Source organism: Lupinus angustifolius, chromosome LG08, assembly GCF_001865875.1.
Source record: "Lupinus angustifolius cultivar Tanjil chromosome LG08, LupAngTanjil_v1.0, whole genome shotgun sequence".
Taxonomy (NCBI): domain Eukaryota; kingdom Viridiplantae; phylum Streptophyta; class Magnoliopsida; order Fabales; family Fabaceae; genus Lupinus; species Lupinus angustifolius.
Window position 1 is genome coordinate 7,225,034 of NC_032016.1, and position 22,337 is coordinate 7,247,370.

At 30.6% G+C, this 22,337-nt stretch overlaps 2 protein-coding genes across 5 annotated transcripts; both read left to right on the forward strand.

The window, feature by feature from the left end:
• On the forward strand, positions 3,476 to 8,709 carry LOC109354416 (phosphatidylinositol 3,4,5-trisphosphate 3-phosphatase and protein-tyrosine-phosphatase PTEN2A-like). Of its 2 annotated transcripts, none has more exons than XM_019596906.1 (13): positions 3,476 to 3,658; positions 4,032 to 4,530; positions 5,014 to 5,115; positions 5,194 to 5,250; positions 5,392 to 5,457; positions 5,955 to 6,131; positions 6,252 to 6,338; positions 6,439 to 6,503; positions 6,573 to 6,649; positions 7,261 to 7,307; positions 7,437 to 7,567; positions 7,656 to 7,725; positions 7,986 to 8,709. In XM_019596906.1, exons 2-13 carry the CDS (start codon positions 4,105 to 4,107, stop codon positions 8,514 to 8,516), a joined length of 1,836 nt encoding a protein of 611 aa, XP_019452451.1. In that variant the 5' UTR covers positions 3,476 to 3,658; positions 4,032 to 4,104; the 3' UTR covers positions 8,517 to 8,709. The 2 variants fall into 2 exon arrangements, with proteins under 2 accessions (XP_019452451.1, XP_019452452.1); XM_019596907.1 differs by having other exon boundaries at positions 4,040 to 4,530.
• Positions 10,828 to 13,475, forward strand: LOC109354995 (cyclin-D3-1-like). Of its 3 annotated transcripts, XM_019597868.1 has the most exons (5): positions 10,828 to 11,568; positions 11,682 to 11,890; positions 12,028 to 12,158; positions 12,771 to 13,068; positions 13,114 to 13,475. In XM_019597868.1, coding segments are annotated over exons 1-5 (1,200 nt in total). In that variant the 5' UTR covers positions 10,828 to 11,008; the 3' UTR covers positions 13,116 to 13,475. The 3 variants fall into 3 exon arrangements, with proteins under 3 accessions (XP_019453413.1, XP_019453414.1, XP_019453412.1); XM_019597869.1 differs by having other exon boundaries at positions 10,828 to 11,569; positions 11,689 to 11,890; positions 12,771 to 13,475; XM_019597867.1 differs by having other exon boundaries at positions 12,771 to 13,475.

Consider the following 22,337-nt stretch of genomic DNA (forward strand, 5'->3'; position numbering starts at 1 on the left):
TCAAGTGATGTGTCTCCATGATAGCCAAGAAATGGCATGTGCAACAATTTAGTTAGGAATCATGTGGAGATTTTTGCAATATCTATAATACACTGGTATATATCATTGGATATGTATGTTTGAGTCTAAAAATAAACTTAAAAGTTACATGCATACATTGATGTATGATTTGTTGATATAGTATGAATTTTTTCCTACACCAAATTAAACTGTACGCATGTTACTACCTTGTGTCATATTTCAGGATTTCAAATTCTTGATTGTATAGGTTAGAGAAATTTAGCTGATGAAAGAATATTCACAATATTTTTCCCATCACAAAACAACTAGAACACGGATTAACGTAAACATATGCGTGTACTCTTAATCTCACAATTCTTTTTACCTAGGTCAGCATTGGGGCATGTACCCCACAAACTTTCTAATATATATATTATACATATTTATTGTCCGATTAATATGAATAAATTACTTATTCAAAGAATTTAAAGATTATCACTTATAAAAAATTGTACCAAAAAAACATAATTTTTTTATTTTATCTATATCATTCTCAAAGTCAAGCAGTGAACAATATTTTTTACCATTTAGTATATGATTTATATTTTATAAAGGTTGAAGAGTTCTTAACTTACATTAATAATTAATATATGTATAAAAAATATTCTAAATTTTGCATACTATAATTTTTTTGCATATATTACCCCCCACAACCTAAATATATAATTCTGTGGTTGTCATTGCCACACAATGAGTGATTTGAAACCAAACCTGAAGTATCCAAAATCATTGCAATAACTCATGTGAGAGACATGGTTAACCTCTTTGATAGAGATTGGGGTTGGGGATTAGGTATGGAAAATTAGGATGAGGATCATATATCTCACTATATGACATTTGGGTGGTCCTAAAATTTCTAGATGTCTTGAAATCTTTTGAGATATTTCCATCCTCCATGCAATGAACAAGATTTTTTTCCTATAATCGTACCCAAGTTTTCCACATAGATGGTCCTAAGATTTTTGTGCGTCTTGTCCTTTTGGTCCATGCCATATGAGTAAGCTAATCATAACAAGACCCATTGAAAACATAAATAGTTGTTTTTGAGTCAATTCTTTAAAGTTTAAACCAAGAGAAAAATCATTGATGTGGTGGGAAAACCCAGTGGGAGAAGATGAGGCTAGTGGCGCAGGAAAGATTAGTCAATTGGATTAGTATAAGACCATCTCCAACAATGGACTATTAGTTAGATGCCATAAACATGTAGGTAATGTCTAGAAGTAGATTTTTATAAAGAGAAAGAAATTTTTTTTATATCGTTCGGAATGAGTGAAATGGAAAAAAAGAGAAAAGAAAGAAATATTTTTTTATCAATCTCTCTTCTTTGGTTGAATGAAAAGTAAGAGGAGAGAAATATAGTATATTTGAAAAGATAAAAATATCCTTAACACAAAAAGAATGGAAAAGTATTAATAAAGAATAGTTATTAAGAGCTTACTTGTCATTTTACATCACCAACTCCTTTCCTCTCTATTTTCTCTCCACGTTTGGTGTGAAGAGATTTTACGTGGGTCTCACATAATTTTATTCTCATCATTCTCTCTCTCTTCTCAATCAAATGAGAGAAATATGTAAGAAATAGAGTGAAAATAGAGAAAGATATGAGAAATATAGTAAAATTTTATATTATTTGATTGTATAGAAAAAGAAAATAAATGATTGATTAAACTTCCAGAATTGAGATAATCTGTCCGACTTTTAGTGTCTCATTTGTGTATAAATCTAATTAAAAAGTAACACGAAAAATCATAAAAACAGAAATTATTTTTTATATTATTTAGTGGAATGTGGTAAACTTAGAATATGAAGATAACAATTTTTTGGAACATGTTATCCTTGTCCAAACTCCCCCACTCTTCTTCCCCATTCTTCTTCCTCCACTTTCTCTTCACATATAAGAAAATTTTGTAAATCTCACTTAATTTTTTACTCTCTCTCCTCAAATTTGATATACCCCACTTAATTATATTTATATCCTTTAGTTTACACTAAAGTTATATTTTTACTTTTAATAATACATTGAAAAATACAACTGCTCTCTCGGAGAGATTATGTACTCAAACAAAAGTGGTGATGCTAGTTGTAAAAGTTGCATAAATTTATTGCAATCATTTTTTTACGTAAGTGCATTACTGGATTCCGATTCTAAAAATACTTTTTTATGCTAACAAATTTTGTATTATTCCATTATTATACAACTACCAGATTTTTATAAAAGTTGTATCTTTTATTAATTATCCTTCTTCAGTTTTAAAATAATATTAAATATTTTTTCTCAATTATATTTTATTATAATAGTATGAAAAGACAAAAAGCTGTGGAGTTCTGGGAGAAAAAGAACGATAACACATAACAGTATAATAATAATATCTTTTATTAAAATATAAAAATCCAATAATTTCCTTGGACAGTATAAAAAGACTTGAGATAACATTTATGCAGTTACTTTCTAGTACTCAAAACTTAAAACATATTTAAAGAAACAACAATCTTCTTATTGGAAGAAATGAGTTCAACTTTATTGTCTTGGATTAACTACTAGTTGGAAAGGATTGATAGTACAATTTTAACCAAACAATAATAGGTAAACATCCTTTTGAAGTTATGTGTTAAAAAATGAAATATACTATCGTGTTTGTCTTTTTAGGTTATAATAATTATTATATATAAACTGAATAAAAAACAACCATCAAAATAAAGGTGTGCAATTTTTTTTATTTTTTATTTTTTTTATAAACAAAACTTAGCTCAGTTCATAAAAAAAAATATTAATTTTTTTATATTACTAATAGTATTTCTTAGTCCAATGAATAAAAAAGTAATTTATTTGGGAATATGTGACTATCTCTCAGTGTTATAAGAACTGGATCAGACAGTCTGACTAGTCTAATTGCTAACCGGATTTGAAAACGAATTTGGTTTGCAGTCTTAATTAAGTTAGGGTTAAACTGCTTTGAACCGAGGAAATTCTGGTTTGACCATATTAAACCTGTTTCAATCGCATTAACCCTAAAGTATACTGTTCAATCAAAAAATTAAAAAACAGAACACCACTCAAATATTTTATTTTACTCTGGCCCAAAAAACAAAGATATTTATTGCAATATAATTTTACATAAGATAGAAATTATTAAATTTGTATAAAATCACTCAATCAAACCTAACGGTTCAACCATTTAAACCGGTTAAACCTAGTATGAGAGTCTCACATTCAAATTTCATGTTATCTCTTTCCATAAGTCACTTGAATATATAACCTTCTATGTATTTAGTGGCTTACAACACACTATTAAAAACAATGTAATATTAAATTACGTTAAGACTTAACAGAATTATTTTTTCCTCGAAAAATAATGCTAAAACCAATCATTGTCTAGTTTGATCACCGATACTAAAGTAGAAATGAGCACACAGGATAAGCGCTCGGCATTCTACAACCGTCAGATCTTTAATCTCTGAACCTATTCATTTTGAATCACAATCTCAACAAAATTCAACGATTCGTTCCTTCTCTTCCTCCTCTTCCTCCTCGAAACTCGATAATCGAAACCCTAATCAGCTCCTTCACTTGCTCCATCTCATTCTGATTTCACTTTCGGTAAGATAACCTTCTTCCTTCAGATCTCAAATCAATTATTTTATCTTTCTGTTTCCCCCATACTTTAGTCGATTTTACGTTTCCTTCTCACATCCTATGCATGTTTCAAATTTCATATCTCAACTTCCAATTTATGCAAAAAACTTGTTTAATAGTTTTGACGTTTTTAAAAATTATTTTTCATGGTTTACTTTAATCGAAATGTGGAATCATGATGGTTCAGTTAATCGAAATCATTACCATGAGATGTATTAATATTGAGATTCTTCATAATGGACAAGACTTGGAATTAATTGAATGAGCTAAATGTTAAAATAAATAAATTGTATTGATTATCCTGTATTCTACTAATATTATGTATGTATTTGGAAAGATACTGTAGGCCACCTAATGATTGGATATTCAACTTCTGCATAAGTTGCTATTGATACCTTTTTCTGAATCAAATGGAGTCAGTGCCTTCTGATGTATCTACTTCACCTCCTGTTAACGAGACCGGAGGACAAGCTTCGTCGGGTGTAGTATCTGGGCAAGATAATTCTGCACATGAGGCACCATCTCGGGTGTCTCCCACTGGCATATCATCTTGGGCTAAAAACTTGAAAGTTCCTCAGCCATTTTCTGGCTCCCAAGATGAACCTTCAAGTGGTAATACCGGGAAATCAGCTTTTTCACGCATTACTAGCAATATAGGGTTGCGGTTGTCTCCGAAATCTCCTCCCGTGGCAGAGGACAGTTCCAGTGAAACAGCAGGGCAATCTAACTTTTTTGGAAGTATTACAAAAGGCCTCGTTGACACTTCTAAGAATGCAGTGAAAGCTGTGCAAGTTAAGGCACGGCATGTTGTTTCTCAGAATAAACGCAGATATCAGGTATTGTTCTTGTTCAGTTTAATTTACTTTGTCTTTGTATTTGTAAAACCGTTGATCATGAAGTCTCAATATAACAATTTATTGTTTTCTCTATTGAGATTGCTTTACTCCCTGGTTCTTGCCTGTTTTCCTTTAAAAGAGGGTCTTTGGAGTGTATTCATAGATACCTTTTCTGATGTAAAAAGTATTATCTAATGCACGAGCAAAATTCGATTTTGTTGTCTGGTTCTCTAGAAGGCATTGAACTTATAAAGCTAAGGTTGTAGAGATTTGCCTGCTCCCTGTTAAAACATGCCTATAATTTAGTCTTCTGCATTCAGTTGAGCAAATCTGTTAGAATTTTATCATATAACTATATTTGTGAGTAGTCTGAGTTAGATTTCGCATCTCTTTGTTTCTTACCCTTGTCTGTGTTCTCTTCTCCAAGAACCTTTTGGCTGAATATGTGTCATAGTCCACTTTTATACCTGTTTTTATTTTCAGGAAGGAGGCTTTGATTTAGATATGACATATATTACAGAAAACATCATTGCTATGGGGTTCCCTGCTGGCGACATGAGCTCTGGGTTTTTTGGATACGTTGAAGTGAGTTTGTGAATCTTAGTTGCAGTTTTTTTTTCCATCTAAAGCACCAATATTCTGACCATTAAATATGCAATGCAGGGGTTTTACAGAAATCATATGGAAGAAGTGATTAAGTTTTTTGAGACTCAGCATAAGGTATTAACAACATACTCTGACACACTAAGTCACGTGTCGTTATGATTATGTTTTTTTAACTTTCATTAAAAATGTATGTAAAGTATTTATATTTTATTCTTGCCTATCTAGTTTTGCATTTGACTTGTTTTTAATATGCAGGATAAATACAAAGTGTACAATCTTTGTTCTGAGCGGCTGTATGATGCATCATTGTTTGAGGGGAAGGTGTGTTTTAAATTTTCATTAAGGTCTTGTTGGAGACATTTTGGTTATATGCCATAAGATTCAAGTCTGTCATTATCGTAGGACAAAATTGTGAAACTATCAGCTTTTGAACCCAAGTGCTCACACTTTATGTCCCGCAGCTCTACCAACTTAGCTTACTCTTGGTGACTTCAAGCCTGTCATTAATGGTTGCCTTAAAATTATTTTATTTTCTATGTTTTGTTTAACCTTCAATTTTATCAAATAGTAGCCTGATTATCTATTCTAAAATGAACAATTTTTTCATACCATCTATTCTGACCCCACCTTGTGGGATTAAGGCTTGGTTGTTGTTGTATTCATACCATTTGGTCCTACTTTTGTTCATGTTGCTAGACATCCTATACTACTTTTATAAATTTCGGTTTTACTTGAGATTTAGGTGTTAACACCAATTTAATTTTATGGATATTCATTAAACAACTTCTTGTATCTGAAATACCAAATTCCTTGTTCAGGTTGCTAGCTTTCCATTTGATGACCATAATTGCCCACCAATTCAACTGATTATATCATTTTGTCAAAGTGCTTACTCATGGTTGAAACAAGACATTGAGAATGTTGTGGTTGTCCACTGTAAGGCTGGAATGGCGAGGACTGGGTTGATGATTTCTAGTCTTCTGTTATTCTTAAAGGTGAGTAAATAGTTTCTGAAAGTTTTCTTGAAATTAATGACCATGCTTGATATTTTCACTTCCTGTTTTGTTATGTTTACTCAATTTTTATTTTATTTTTTGTGACTTAAATGTCTGCAGTTTTTCCCAACTGCTGAGGAGTCAATGGATTACTACAATCAGAAAAGATGTATTGATGGAAAAGGGCTTGTTCTGCCTAGTCAGATTGTAAGTTCAGGTTTCCACGTGTTAATTAGGTGGAGATCTGAAAATTCTGCAGTTATAGTTTACACTCTAACTTATTATGTTTATTTTCTGTTTTCTTTAGAGGTATGTTAAATATTTTGAACGGGTCTTGACTTACTTCAATGGCGAAAACCCACCTCCTCGCAGGTATATACTGGGCCAGATGTGACCTTGATATTTACCTGTATTCATGTACTGATATCATAATCTTCACAGGTGCATGCTTAGGGGATTTCGGCTCCACAGATGCCCTTACTGGATCAGGCCCTCTATAACTGTCTCAGATCATAGTGGTTTGTGCTTTGCATTCTTGCTCTAAACTTCCCCTTGCTCTTAATAGTCCATGTCCATTCTGTTTGGGGACTTATACTATTATAATATCGTTATTTTTAGTTTAATTGTAGGAATTTTATTTTTATTCCGTTTTATTTTACTTGTTTAGACTGGCGTTCTCTCTTTCACTGGACAATTAATTTTTCCTTTTGCAGTCCATTTATATTTGATTTAGCTAAATAATATGCACTTCCAGATCTTTCAGTATGAACTGTGAAGGCATGACGTTGTTAGAACCTTCTTTTAAAACCACTAGCTATGTTTTAAATCAGGCGTTTCTTAGGGAGTCATGGGTAATAAAAATGTAGGGAGAATTGTAAGATCTCTAGAATTTGTGCCGCTCCTCTGTATGTGTTCTTACATGGTACAATATGAAGGAATTGTATTATTTTCCGGTTATTTGTGGTGATATATGGATATGTATTTGGTATATGTCCTGCTTCATTTGTGTCTAGAACTACCTGGGAGTTTGACCCCCTTTTTTATAGTGTGGACTGTGGAGTGTAAGATCTTAGTCTGTAAAAGACCCTGCTCAATATGCTCTTGTCTCTAACTGTTTCCTAATGTGCAGGTGTGTTGTTCTCAACCAAAAAGCATCCAAGAACCAAGGAACTTTTGGTGGGTCTCAATAATACTATGGTGTTAATGTCTTGAATATTAATTGAGTTGTGCCAAAGTTATGTCTTTTATTTCTCCTTTTTTCTTGTGTTCGGGGATTTCTTTGATACGAGCTCTCATTATTTGCAGCCAGAAGACTTTTGGTTTAGTGCGCCAAAGAAGGGAGTGATGGTCTTTGCTTTGCCTGGAGAGCCTGGTCTTACAGAGTTGTCTGGGGACTTCAAAATCCATTTTCACGACCGACAAGGAGAATTTTACTGGTATTATTAACTTTCTTTATCAGTTCTCACTTTCCCTCTACTTCTGGTCTTGTGTTGAACTGAAATATCTTCCTCTTTTCTCTTTTAGCTGGTTGAACACAACTATGACAGAAAATCGAAAAGTGTTGAACACTAATGATCTTGATGGATTCGACAAGGTATCTCACTATTATATATATGGTTTAAATATGATTTTCATCACTTTATTAGGGTTGATTTTGATTTTAGTCTCCGTGCTTATTTTTTTAAGTATTCAGTCCCTACATGGAGCTGGTGTTGATTTTCATCCTCAATGTTAACTTGGATGGAAAATGTTAAAGTGTAGGGACTATATACTTATAAAAAACAAGGACTGAAACCAATGCGACCCATATACTTGTAATTGACCTTTTTTTCTGTTGGGATGGTCTTCTGGCAGAGGAAATTGCCTTCTCCAGGATTTCTGGTTGAGGTTGTGCTAGTGGATTATAATGGTAATGTTGTAACTTCCAAACTTGATACTGTGACGAAGAACTCGGATGAGAGTTCAAGTAATAATCCTACCACAGTTGAAGCGAGCACCCCTGCGATGAATGTGGACAAAGAATCAGGGAGTACTGATAAAGATGACGTGTTTTCAGATGGTGAGACAGAGCATCCTGCTTCTTCAAGAACCAAGCAAACAAAAGCAGCTTCGGAAGCAGTCGAAACCGTTACAAATGCGACCTCTGGGACTGCGTCCAACAGAGTTTCAAATCAAATCACAAATTTAACACATGCCACAGAACAAATTTCATTGGGGAACAAGAGCTCTACACCAATTCATAGTGCTGGTGAGCCAAAAAGTGATATTGATGGAAGAACAATTTCAGGTCTTGAGGCACCCAGCACAGAAAGTGAGTTTAAAGCCATGGCTGCAGATGCTTCTGTTTTTACATTTGGTGATGATGAAGACTATGAAAGTGATTGAAGTACATATGATTACTTTGTTATCTTTAAATTACGACATTTGTATGTATAATATTGTTTCCAACCGTTTTGTACTCAACAGTATCATGTTCATCCATTTGTTAGTTTGCTTGATGATAAATCTGGCTGTGGTCACTGCAGAAGGCATAAGAATTCAAAAATAAGAATATACTGAATTTTCGAGGTTAGTTTTCTATATTCCATTGTTTTAACTAATGACTGGAAATATCTCAAATAATTATTTTTATCATACAATAGAAGTCATAAATATTGTCATTCCATAAAAAAATAGTTTAATAATTAAATATTATAAATATTCAAATGTCATTTATTTACTCACGAATATCGGATCAAATATAATATGACATGGGCATGTTTTTCTGGCAGCTAATCCCTTTTTGATTAATTTCATGTATATAATACTGTTTATGCCATTAGTATATCTTAATGTAAAGATTGACACAATTATGTAACCAAGCACATTGATGCTTTTGCAGTAATGGGTGAAATCCAGTTTGGGTTCAATTTTTGCAGGGTGACCAATTTGACTTTCAAATCTTTGTAGTCTCAAACAAAAATTGCTATACATTTTTTTGTTACTTTTGTTAATGGCAACTTATGGAGAGGGTTTAAGTACAATACGAATGCAAAGCAAGAGAGATTAGTGTTATTTTCAAAACTAAAATTGGTGCACGTAACATGGTGGTAAACTAATGCAATTTTACCAACAAAAGAGAAAGCATATAAAAATAGCAATACTACACCCTAAATATAAACTTTAAATACATCCGAAATACTTCATAATATTTCCACACCAATGTGTACAATTACCGCTACATAAATTATACCATGTAAAGAAGATTGTACAGAAAATGCCTAAAGCTAACATGTCCCCGGGATCAAAATGTGAAGGAGGGAGGGAAAATGTGGTAATGTCGAATTCTTCGGACAACTTCAAATTCTGTGTGAAATGACTTGTGTATTATCTATCCTATGTAGTTTTTATAAAATCATGTTTATTATGATATTAAATATCAAACAAAGATGATAAATAAGTAAGCAACTTAGCTAAACATTACATTCATATATATATATATATATATATATATATATATAAGGAATGAACTAAAGATATTTTGTATACCATCCCAATGTCTTCTAATGATAATTCTATTTATACCCGAAAAACTCTAATAAACTATACGTTTTTAAAAAAATATACCCTAACTCTCTAAATCACCCTTTTTATTAAAGTCATTTTATTCCCTCCCAATTACACACCCAACTCCTAAATCCATCAATCACTAGTAGTCAAACCCAAGAAGCTAACGTAAAAGACCTCAAGGCACAGTCAATTGCACACACCTCTTCACAGTTGGTCTGTGAATCAAATAGAAACCACAATCCCACCTACTGATCCATTCTCTCATGACTTCAGAGGGTAAATAGACTAAATAAAAAATAAACATGTGTTGAGTTTTACTCTTAAAACACTTGAAAACACAATAGTCACCCATTAGTCCATATGTCGAACTTCATTAGTTCTTAGTATCTAACCAAGAGCTTATTATGCTGACTTTATATTATTGAATTACTTCTAATAATAGAATTTTATTTTTAAATCAGTTAGGCAATTACAAAATAAAATTCTATTATTGAAAATAATTCAAACAATATAAAATTAGCAAACTAAGCTCTTGGTTTCAACTCATGCTTCCACCCCAAGAACTAATGAAACTCGACATTATTTCTTATTCATTTCACTCATTTCATTCCACTCTTATCCACAATAATCTAGATATGGGTGAATGATTTTCAAGTGGCAACACAAATCCAATAATAATAAATAATATATAAAAGATTTATTTTACTTTGAATACTGAATGTTGAAACTTAGTACTGATAATACATTAACGATTTAAAGTGAAATGAATTTATTTAAATTAGTGAAAATTTAATTACAATATTTATGTACTTTATAATGATTTGTAGTTTTCATGCATCCAGCTCGTGTGTGCGTTGTGGCGTTAGATTTCAGCATTGTGGCAGCCAACTAAACAACACACCGAAAGCAACAGAAACAAATACACCTTTTATTATATAAACTTACAAGTGAATAAAATATCTTGAAAAATAATTTATTTCTTTAAATTTAGTTATTATTTGACATTTGTTTTTTTCTTTTTAGAAGTTCTCATCTTAAAATATACTATAAAAAAATAAAGCATATTAAATAATAAGTAATTTTAAGGACTACCCTATTCTCAACATATAAATATATAAAAGACAAGCCTGAAATCCACTTACTTCAAAATCAATCACTCCACTCTACTTTTCTTTCTCTCCTTTGACCTCATCTACTTTCTCTTCTTCACTCTTCATTTCATCACTTGAACAAAAAAACAGAAAAAAAGTATAGAAAGAGAGATGGGTGTGTTAATGAATGTTTTGTTCTTATAATGAACAAAGAATTACACAACAACCACTTCTTCCATGAAGAAGATGGCAATTCACCATCATCACATCAATGACCATCTTGAACAACAACAACACAATGATAATGTTTCATCTGTCCTTGAAGCTCTTTACTGCGATGAAGAAGAAGGAGATTTATCTTCAGAAGAAAGTTATGTTACAACAACAAACAATGATAATACTTGTCTTCTTTTCCCTATGCTCTTGTTAGAGCAAGATTTGTTCTGGGAAGATGAAGAGTTAAACACTCTCTTCTCTAAAGAAAAGAATGAACATGAAACCTATTACAAAAACAATAATAATGAGTATGACAATGATATTAATAAGAATGTGGGTTTAGATGATTCTTCTCTTTGTGTGGCTCGTGTTGAAGCAGTTGAATGGATGCTAAAAGTGAATGGTTATTATGGTTTCTCTGCTCTTACTGCAACACTTGCTGTTACTTATTTCGATAGATTCCTTTCCAGCTTCCATTTTCAAAGGGAGAAGCCATGGATGATTCAGCTTGTAGCTGTTACTTGCATCTCTTTAGCAGCTAAAGTTGAAGAAACTCAAGTTCCTCTTCTCTTAGACCTTCAAGTATGTTAACACCTGAACACAAAAAGGGAAAAAAAACTTGTTCTTTCTGTTACTTACTCATCTTAGATATTATATCATATTATAACTGGTTAATGGTTATTGTGTTGTTGTTATTTCAGGTGGAAGATACCAAATGTATGTTTGAGGCAAAAACTATTCAGAGAATGGAGTTGCTTGTGTTATCTACCCTAAAGTGGAAGATGCACCCAGTCACACCACTCTCATTTCTAGATCACATTATAAGGAGGCTGGGATTGAAAACAAATCTTCACTGGGAATTTTTTAAGCGCTGTGAGCATCTTCTTCTATCTGTGCTATTAGGTAAGCAATCTTTGAGATCCCATTGTTGTTGACTAAATACTTAACTTTTCGAAAAGTACAAAGAATAATTGAGGATACAGTGGTTTTTGTCTTGAGTTTCTTAATCATTTGTTATGTGTGTGTTTTGTTGATTCTAGATTCAAGATTTTCTGGTTGTCTTCCTTCTGTATTGGCCACTGCTACAATGCTGCATGTTATAGATCAGATTGAGCACAAGGATGGTATGGAATACAAAAATCAGCTTCTCAGTGTTCTCAAAATTAGCAAGGTTAGTAGTACATCAGTACCTTGTGTTTTGATTAGAATAAAGTTTTAGGTCCCAATGTACTAATAAAAACATGTATGTCAATTAAAAGTTTTAAACATTCATTATTATGTATGTTTTGCTTTATTATTATTGGCGTGATTATTCTTGGTTTTATTTTGAATAATGAAAATTTTATTTAATTAATTCATATAAGTAAAATGCTATTTAGTGCAAATGTGATGTAGTAGATACTTTAAATTAAAAATTCAAATGATGTAGTAGTTAGCATTAGCCGACTTGTTTGTTGTTGTACTAGTTAGCATGGACATCTCAGATCAGCACATAAGACAATTGTTATATTTTTAGGACATTTGACCTTAAATATTATTACTCTATCATTAGAGTAATAGTAAGGTTATTACTTAGTGATTATGAAGTCACAAATTAAAATCCTAAAAACATTATCTTCATTGGTGAGATAAGACTGTTAACATATATTATTTTCAAATTCTACTAAATATGAGTCTCCTGTAGTGGTTCGTCTTTTTAGAGTATCTCATGTTAAATAATAAAAATGCTGCTATTAATGAACATTATTTGATCTTAATTATTCTTACTACTACATTGTGACAGGAGAAAGTAGATGAGTGTTATAAAGCCATTCTCGATCTTAAGCTTAAGGACTCCAATGCCAACAATTATGCTAATAAGAACCCTCTGAAGCGCAAGTATGACCAAATCCCTGGTAGCCCAAGTGGCACAATTGATGCTACTTTTAGCTCTGATGTTTCTAACGATTCTTGGTCAGTGGGGTCATCATCATTATACTCATCACCAGAGACAAAGCTTGTGTTAAAGAAGAGCAGAACCCAAGGTCAACAAATGAAATTGTCACCACTTAACAGGGTCATTGTCGGAATTGTTGCCACCTCTCCTTAATTTCCCCTTCTTTTTTAATGTCCTTGTTATCAAAACAAAGAACCCAAAAAAGATTTATATTTGTTGTAATTTAATTATTACTCTTTCAATGCATGTTGCTATAAAAAACTATAGTAGAGTGCCTTGGCTTTCAATATATTATATCTTCATTTCCAACATTGTCCAACATTTATTTAACATATCCCTTGAAGTGAGGCAAGGTGTTACACAAGCATGAAGGAATGGAATGGTTTAATTCTACTGAGGGAAGAAGAGGACAAAGTTTGGAATGAAGGATCTATTAGCTGCAGCACTCTATGTTTAAAGCACTTTATTTTTCTTCAATGGTTCTCTTCTAGACCATACCAAACTTGGACATTTATATCATATTTCCTATAATAAATTGGGAACAATTTTGTTCTTTTGTATATACTTTTATTCACTTCCTTGTGTGCTTGTTGAATCTTTGGCTGGACTTGGGAACTGTGCATAAACATACCCAAAGTTTTTTACCACCATTTTTTATTTTATTAAAGTTTTTATTAATTAAGGAAAAGTAGAAAATGCTAGGAATAGAACTACAATAAACGTTTGTTTGGAATTACAGGTTGTCAATCATGTCATTATTCCCTATTTCAATTAATCAGATTTTACTAAATAATATAAAAATATTATTTTTTGGTTCTAAAAATTTTCTTTTTACTTATAATAGTACGTCTGGAATAAAAACTAAAGATATGTTTGAAGACATATGATCTTTATTAGTTTACTAAGAGAAAAAATGCTTGATATAAAGACATATGTTAATTTTCTCACATTAAACATTTAAATTTAGTTATTAATAATAGTGCAAAAAACAGAAATATACACTTTTTTATTGAAAATATGATGGGTTGTATATGGTATAGAAGTTTTTCTCTCCTTTGCATGTGAAGGGAGAAGCAGTTTGTCTGCCATTGGGGGATTCAGTGTTTTGACCTCGTAACAAGGGCCAACCCTTGGTCTTTTAATATTGAACTGCACCTAATACTCTTTATAACTAAACTCAACTAACCAGCAATTATTAAGTAAGTTATCTTCTGTCCCACAATATTATATTACTTTATGTGCTATGAGATATAAATGTCTAGAAAAATATTTAATAATTAAAATTTTAAATTAAATATATTTTTTAAATTAATCATAATCCATAATACATAGAGTGATAAAAAACATGTAGAAGATAATATGCTCCCCATTATTAAATGCTACAGTGTAATGGTCTCTTCATATCTTTAATATTTATTTAAAATTATATTTAGTTTTCAACTGTTAATGTATAATTAACAGTTAAATAATGGGGATTTAATTGAGACTGATATTTATTATATTCCAGTTTGCTTGCACCATGATAGTAATATCTCATTGTCATCAAATCGATTAAAACATTGATATAATAAATCAATTGATGTTTCTTTAATCAAATTACATCGGAACCTTGAAAAGAGATGCAGATTGTGAAATATTAATTGCAGGCTCTTGGTTCCACACAATCTTACTAAACATTGATATAATGCAGATTCTGGATGGGGATGACATATTCCGTTCATGTTCTACTTGGTGTACTAAACTAATTATAAATTTCATTCATTTAAAAAAAAATTAAAAAAAAATAATTAATATTTTAATATTATTTTGTTAAATTTGATTGGTCCGAAACCAGGAAACAGAAAAACTATATTACATATTATCATTGTCCCGACATATGTCTAGCCAGCTCAATAAACCTGCTCCTGTCGCTCTCTTTCAATCCGATAATTTAGTATTCTATAGTGCAATATGTTATAATCCTTTAGATATTTTAATTGTGATTTTTTATAGTTTTTATGTATTTTTTTTCTTTATTTGCTTTCATCTTAACACTTTCTCACTTTTTGTCTTGGAAAAATAAATAGCTTGAACATGGTATCAATAAAAGTAAAAACTTATTGTTTTGAAGAAGTGCATCATCCCTTCATATTTAAAGTTATGTATATAGTTTAAAAAATTATTAAATGATATAGAATTTTGACTAAAATAACATTATTTAATCCACATTGGAAATTAAATTAAAAATAAATAGAGAAATATAGAGCAAAAAAAGATAAGTAATAAAAACGAGTATAATTGAAAAATAAAATGTAAACCTGTATTGTGTTTGTAAAACATTAAAATATTTAAAATAACATGAAAAGTTAAAACATTAGATATGAGTACTATATTTTTTTGAAAGTAAAAAGAAAGTTAACTAAATTAATGACTTTATTTTTCTCAATAATTTAGTTGAAAGTACCATATTATAATAATTTTCAGATAGTGTACAATGGTTGTTCCTCTAATCTAAATTGTATTTAACGTGCATATATATATATATATAATTTATATAATATTGATGAGAATTTGAATGATAAAGTTATTCTGTTCAATAATCCAATTAAAACTTAATATCCATTTGAGTGTCCCAGTGTAGTTATAATATTAATTAAAACTTCTCAAAATACTCCAGCTCCTTTTCCTCTATTTGTTCATGTCAAATAATATGTTGTATATTTGAAAAGCAAACGCTTTGCTAAAAGTTTTTAATAAATTAGCCTACAACCAATAAGTTAATTGATTAAATCAGAATTGTTTAATAAAATTAATTGATTAAATTATAATTTTTCGATAAGGATAAGTGATAAACTACCGGATAAATATATAACGACACACCTCAGATATTCTATAAATATAAGTTCATAACTTATTAAAGTAAATTTATTTACCAACTCTTCTAACTGTAGAGTTTGATGGCTCCAACCTGTTATTAGTTGTTATCCCTTTTCTGTTTAATTATCAAGTCTAATTGCATAACAAATGAAGAGAATCTTACCAATAGTTAAGAAACTAATTTTCTTTGGTGTTGTATGATTACTCATCTCAATAAATGTTATTATCAAGAAATCACTTTTACAACTAATTCAACACTATTACACTTTATCAATACTTATGCACCCTTTACTTTGTTAGTCTTCGTTAGTTGGATTCGACTAAGTATGATTAAGTGCACACTCTTTTTAAAGAAACAAGGAAGGTAGTATACCATGTGTATAACATTCTGTATCTTTCTCTTTCCTTATACTTTTTTAAGATTTAATATGAATGTAATGATAATATAATATTTTTTACATTATCAATATATCATTTATATATTAATTATTATTAACTTTTAAACAAAAGTAGGACAGATAAAAGTGAATAATATACCGAGTGTTTAAGATATTAAATTCTTTCTTTTATGGTACAAAGATTCATGATGGTCATTGTAGTGGATCCACTATAGTGCATGCTTCACCTTTTGGTTGTTTACTTTGATTTTCTTATTTTTGTCTTTCTTCTAGTGTGGAAATAATAAATAAAGTTGGTTCTGCTTTTTTCACGTGTACAAAACAAATATACATAAAGATAGTATCTGAAACACAGTGTATGTGAGCAAAATGGAAATAAGAAAAAAATAAAGCTTCTCTCTTTTGTATCTTAGACCATTTTTGTTGAAGCTGTTTAAAAGCATAATAATGCCATATTGGCTTGTCTTTTATAAGTGGAGTGTGTGAAGTAAACTAGAAAAAGTAGTAAATAGAACAAAACTGCTTTTTATTTTTGTGGCAGCTTTGACAAAGCACCAACTAATGCTAAATTATGATCTAATGCATAAAGGCATGGGATTTTATTATGGAGGACAAAATCTGATTTTGTAGGGAATTTGTCTCTTGTTCTGTTAATATTTTCCTCTACTTTAAGTTTGGTAGATTATAAATAGTACAAGATGTAAGCTAGTGATCATGACTTCATAAGTCATAGAGAGAAAAGCTTAGGAATAATTGCTTTTCAAATAGGAAAAAAAGCTAATGAGATCAGTAACTTATGCTCAATACCAATAATTGTTACATAATATGATATGATACCTTGTGGGTTGGGGCTAAGTTTGATGATTTAATTTGAACTTTCTTTTTTGACTTTAGTCTCATTTACATTAGTTTATAAACTCAATTGAATAATATGTTGATTATAAATTTGGACAAAAACTCTTCAATGTGATTTATTTTTGTCTTTTCTTTGTTACAGCTGTAAAGTATAAAAGAACAGTAAAAGAGGACCATATATGTTTGTGGACCCCTTCCCTGGTCTCTCTCAGTTCTGCATGGCAAAGATTTTCGAATCCTGATTGAGTAACTTCAAATTTTGGTGCATTTGATGTAGTGAGACCAACTTTAAATATAAGTCACCAAATTCTGGTTAATTTATTTTATGGTTGGTGAATTATTCATAACATTGAACAAGATCATTGCACAATTAAAGTTAGTCAATTGACTTCAAAATTTATCAATTATATTCCATATTGGTAATGACTATATCAGTAACAAATCCACATTTGAAGTTTTTCCTATAGTGGATTCGATTTTATTGGGATTGTCCTTAAATGATAGAATAAGAACTTATCTACTTTATTATTATAAGCAGTATATATATACACATTTGACAAAGAGAAAATCACGATCTTATTTCATTCAATCATATTAGAGTTTATATAACGACAATAAGAGGATATATGAGTTTTTTTTATTTTTTATTATTACCAAAGATAACCTTTCACTGTTTAGATAAGTAACTAATTTTTTTCGGAATACGTGGTCACACCTTCAATAAGTGTTGCTACCAACAATATATGAAATTCGATATAAAACACTATTTAATATCTACTTGCTTTTATATAGAAGTATTAATCATAAAGTAGATGTATCTACTTGTTGATAGCTAAAACTGATGGCCATTCTGACTGTAAACAATCTCAAAAGTTTAATCCATTGCACTATAAAAGTTAATATTCTCTCTTCTCTAATTACTAAGGATACTGCTTTTTGTTAGACCCAAAAGTGAAAAGAATATAAACAACTGAAGGCAATTAATTTGCATATACATGTCAAAGAATACATGCAATGGAATGAAATTAAATTTATCTCACCATTTCCCCTCATATCTAACTAAATTTTAATCTATAAATCCCCAAAAATAGCAACCAAAATGTATGTTAGGATATGTAGTTATAGTTTCTGTGGTTATAATTTACATATAAGCTCGAAAAAAGCTGCATTATGCATATATTTTTTATTTCTAAACATGCATCAGTATGTTTTTATTTGTTATATTAGAGAACTAATTAGCATGACCTCCATTCAGAGTGTCAAAATCTTGAGCAAAGATAGGGCATCTAAAACTATGTCATAAACTATATACTGCGCATCAATTATATTAAAGCAAAAATAGAAAAATAAAATGTTTAATTTTTTTAAGAGTTTAAAATTTGTACACTGTATAAAGTTTTTTATATTATTAGCATATCATCTACTATTGATTTGTATTACTTTTATTTGAAAGTCAATGATAATTAATATATGAGTGATAGATGATTTATCGATAATATAAATACACTTATATACTATCAGTATATACATATTAAATTATTTTTAATTGAAATCATGACATGTTTTCATTAATTGTGGAAAAAATTTGAGAAATTATTTAAAACAACATATACTTGTTCCAAAATGTTTTCAAATTTGGTTTTTTTTACCCCAAAGAGATGGAAGAAAGAAATTGACTGTTCTAACTTTCAAGACAAACATTCAAGACAAGCACAGGTAATCCATATTTCATCCTATAATAAGGTAATGTGTCACATCATTATGCTATAATTGTGAAGAAAAGTGGTTAAATTCTTCAACCATTTGAAGGGAAGTTTTGAAATTCATGTCTTTACCTGCTTCACAGTTAAAATTTGTTTACTAATTTTTTTTGCTATTAGTCATCATTACAAGTTATTATATTTGTTTCATTGAATAAATATATTTTTCATTACTGGACGGATAAGTCACACAATAACAAATAAAATATAATATATAATAATACTTTTATCCGTTTATTTATCATGAAATTACATTTTTATCATAGAAAACATGAAGAGAAATAATCATTTGTCTCTTCGTTACTAGAAAGAATCCATGTTCTCTTTCATTATATTTCTCCAGGCTTCAACATTAGGGTAAGGAAAAACAATGTAAGTAGTAACGTTCTTATGGTAAGTTTTAAGGATATATTCATGTGAGAGGAGGTAAAATATGTCATTTTTTTATACATGAAAAGCATACAAAATCTGATACATTTAATTTGACACTATGATCTTTCTCAACTTGATATAAAGCTGCATGTAGCACAGACAAATTTACACCCATATAAGTTCTGATCCAAAGTCTTAATGTGTGCATCTCAAAATCTCAAGGAACTATACAAGATTCATATGGTCCCAAATACCAAGTAGTTGATGCATCACTATTCTGAATTCTGCATGGCCCCAAGGTTTCAGAAATAAAGGCCCCAAAAAACTCTGTCAACTTGTATTCCTCACCTAATGCGTGAACCAAATTATTATCATAACGTTCTCTTTTTTTTGTTACACTTAATGTTGCTACCAGTAATTGGCATCCAATAATGTGCTTCAATAAAAACACCATCTATAAAAACATAATTGGATTTGGCCATGTATTCTGAAGTTGTAAGAACGAATTCAATAAAGACATGTGAATATCATTATATACAACCACAATAAATATCACCATGGCATCAATTACATAGTTTCCATTCAAATTGTGGTCCAAACTTCGCTAGCCAATATAGATTTTAAGTTATGCTCATATATGTGTTTGGTACTTTAAATGTTTGAAATATTGTTGAAACAATGTTATGAACCAGAGTGGTAGATCAATAGGTCTCCTTATTCGGTTCAAAGCGGTCAAACCCCTTATTCGGTTAAGATTGTAAATTAGAGCTATTTTCATATTTGGTCAACGATAGGATCAATCGGACTACTTGTTCTGGTTCTCACATTTTAATAGTTGAAACAATTAGAATTAGGTTAGAGTGGGAAAAACTTCAGTTTTTCTGAATACTGAAAGCTACATGCTTTTTTATTTTCTAACAATCTTCCAAGTTTTGTAACCAAGATTGGTCCTAAGCTATATTCTGATCGTGCCAAGCTATTTTTGGAATTTCTGTGGCATCTATTCATGGTTATGAACTTTCAGAAATTGATAAGCATCACATTGGTGAGATGGACAAGTGTAATAAATGAGGATCTGCATTCAGTAGCAAATATTAATTGAACTGAGCACGAGCTCTTTTATGACTGTTTGATTTTATTACCTACACTATCAATGTCCAAAGGATCAATAAATATTAATGAAATTTTGAGCTTACATGTTTAGAACCTCTTGGTAGGGAGAAATCCTTATATAGATAAGGTCTATACACATTTCTAGATTAAACTTATTAACTTTTGAATAATTGCATAGATTCTTAAAAAAACTAGTTTGGTGGGAAATGACCCGAAAAATGAATAAAGTCTTACCCCATAACCATAACGAAAGGATGTTTTACCTAATTGTATAGCTTACCAATATAAGAGATTTACGCTGGATTTTTCATGCTACACAATTTGAAAGTGACAATACATCAATCATTGATTGATTTAGTTTAGGCAACCAATGCAAACAAGGCCTACACAAATGTTTCTTCTTGGTAGGAAGCCTCAAAGCAATCTTTTCTTGGCGCCTAAAAGGGCAACCACACTATATTCACATAATTTCTTATATGGAAAAGAAAATGTTTACAAGGGATATGAAGACAAGTAGCATTGAGTACCTAACCAAAAAGGCAGAAACAGTAATAAGTCTTGTGGTCCAATGCTAAGACACAAGGATGTCATGCTAATTCTAATATTTCCCTCTCTTTTAACAAGCCAAATTTTTTTGTTAACAAAGTCAAAAGTAAAAGTGTATAGTCATTTGATGTTTTTGGGCTGCACTATTCTCTCGTACCAAAGAGTCCAATACTGAACTCAGATTCTAATATGTGACATTATATATTTATTCGCCCTGTCACAATCCATTATTGGAGAGGATCTCATTTTGATATTTTTAGGGTCCACTTTTGAGCCCATTTTTGCAACCATGTCTGGCTTATCAAACAAAAAATTGAGGATCTTTAACAGGCACGGGTGACCAAAGCATTGTCACTAGTGAAGCCTTCAAAGGTTTGAAATTTTAAAAACACTCTCTAAACAGTAAATGGATTCTTGATGATAAGTGATGAATGATAATCACCTCAAGTTCTTGTACGTGCTACAAAACACTCGTGTTATATAGAGACAAGTATTTAGGACACAAACAAATACACAAAACAAAATATGCATGTCTTGTTTACGTACGTAGATGAAAAGTCAAAACTCTACGGTACTATTTGTTACAACTTACAAGCAAAAGTATCTCGTGCATAGAAGGTTGTTTCTGCTCCAACAACTGAGAAAAACAATAAATGAAACAGTGCATAGGACAGATAAGATCAACCAATTAATCTGTTTTTGTATTTGTTGTGTATTCTTGCGTGTTCTTGACATTCTAAATTCTATAACAAATAAATTAGTTAGATAAGGCCTTAGTATATGACAAGCAATTGATCTTTTTTTTGTACATAGACTTTGGTATGACATGCAAATTGTTCTATAGTTAATAGTGAAAGTCATCTATATTACAAATCTTGTAACAATTAAAATTAGTTATTGATATAATCAGAAAAGGAGAAAGTGGATGACTTCAGATATGATCCAATAAGTTTAAGAATCATTACTTGAGGCTTGTCATTTCATACTAGTGTCTGCAAATGGTGCAGGTCGACCCACATGACATATTTTCATCACAGAAAGATAGAATCCGTGACTATATGCATGGTACATCTTTAGCTGGTGTGCACCTTGGTGGGTCACTATAAATCACAGCTATGGTTAATTGGGTAAATCGGTGCACAAAGTGAAAAGTTAATGATTTGATTTTATTTTGGTCCAGTTCTTCCTTAAATCTTGGAATGTCAATGACTTCAAAAGTCACTGCAGCAAGATAGGATTAGACAAGCTAATCCTGAACAGTAGGTGAAGGCTTCACTGCCAGAAATGAAATACTAATATTGAGCCATCATTCTTAAATTGACTAACAATTTGGTACAACTTAGAATTCAGAATTCAAAGTGTGCTTTTTCTATTCTTTAATATCAATTAATCTCAAGGCTTGAAAGACCTGACTTTGTTAATAATAGAGTTATTGTTGCAATGTTCTCCACTTCTATAAATTCTTATGAATCCTTAATTAATTGCAAGGAGGATTCAAAATCTACTTCAAATAT

Bases quoted from the DNA above. Each gene is read 5' to 3' on its own strand.
- LOC109354416 (XM_019596906.1), top strand. From the start codon at position 4,105: ATGGAGTCAGTGCCTTCTGATGTATCTACTTCACCTCCTGTTAACGAG. The intron at 5,251-5,391 runs GTATTAACAACA...TTTAATATGCAG, and splicing joins TTTTTGAGACTCAGCATAAG to GATAAATACAAAGTGTACAA. The intron at 7,308-7,436 runs GTGGGTCTCAAT...CATTATTTGCAG, and splicing joins CAAGAACCAAGGAACTTTTG to CCAGAAGACTTTTGGTTTAG.
- LOC109354995 (XM_019597867.1), top strand. From the start codon at position 11,009: ATGAAGAAGATGGCAATTCACCATCATCACATCAATGACCATCTTGAA. The intron at 11,569-11,681 runs AGTATGTTAACA...TGTGTTGTTGTT, and splicing joins CCTCTTCTCTTAGACCTTCA to ATTTCAGGTGGAAGATACCA. The intron at 11,891-12,027 runs GTAAGCAATCTT...TGTTGATTCTAG, and splicing joins TCTTCTATCTGTGCTATTAG to ATTCAAGATTTTCTGGTTGT.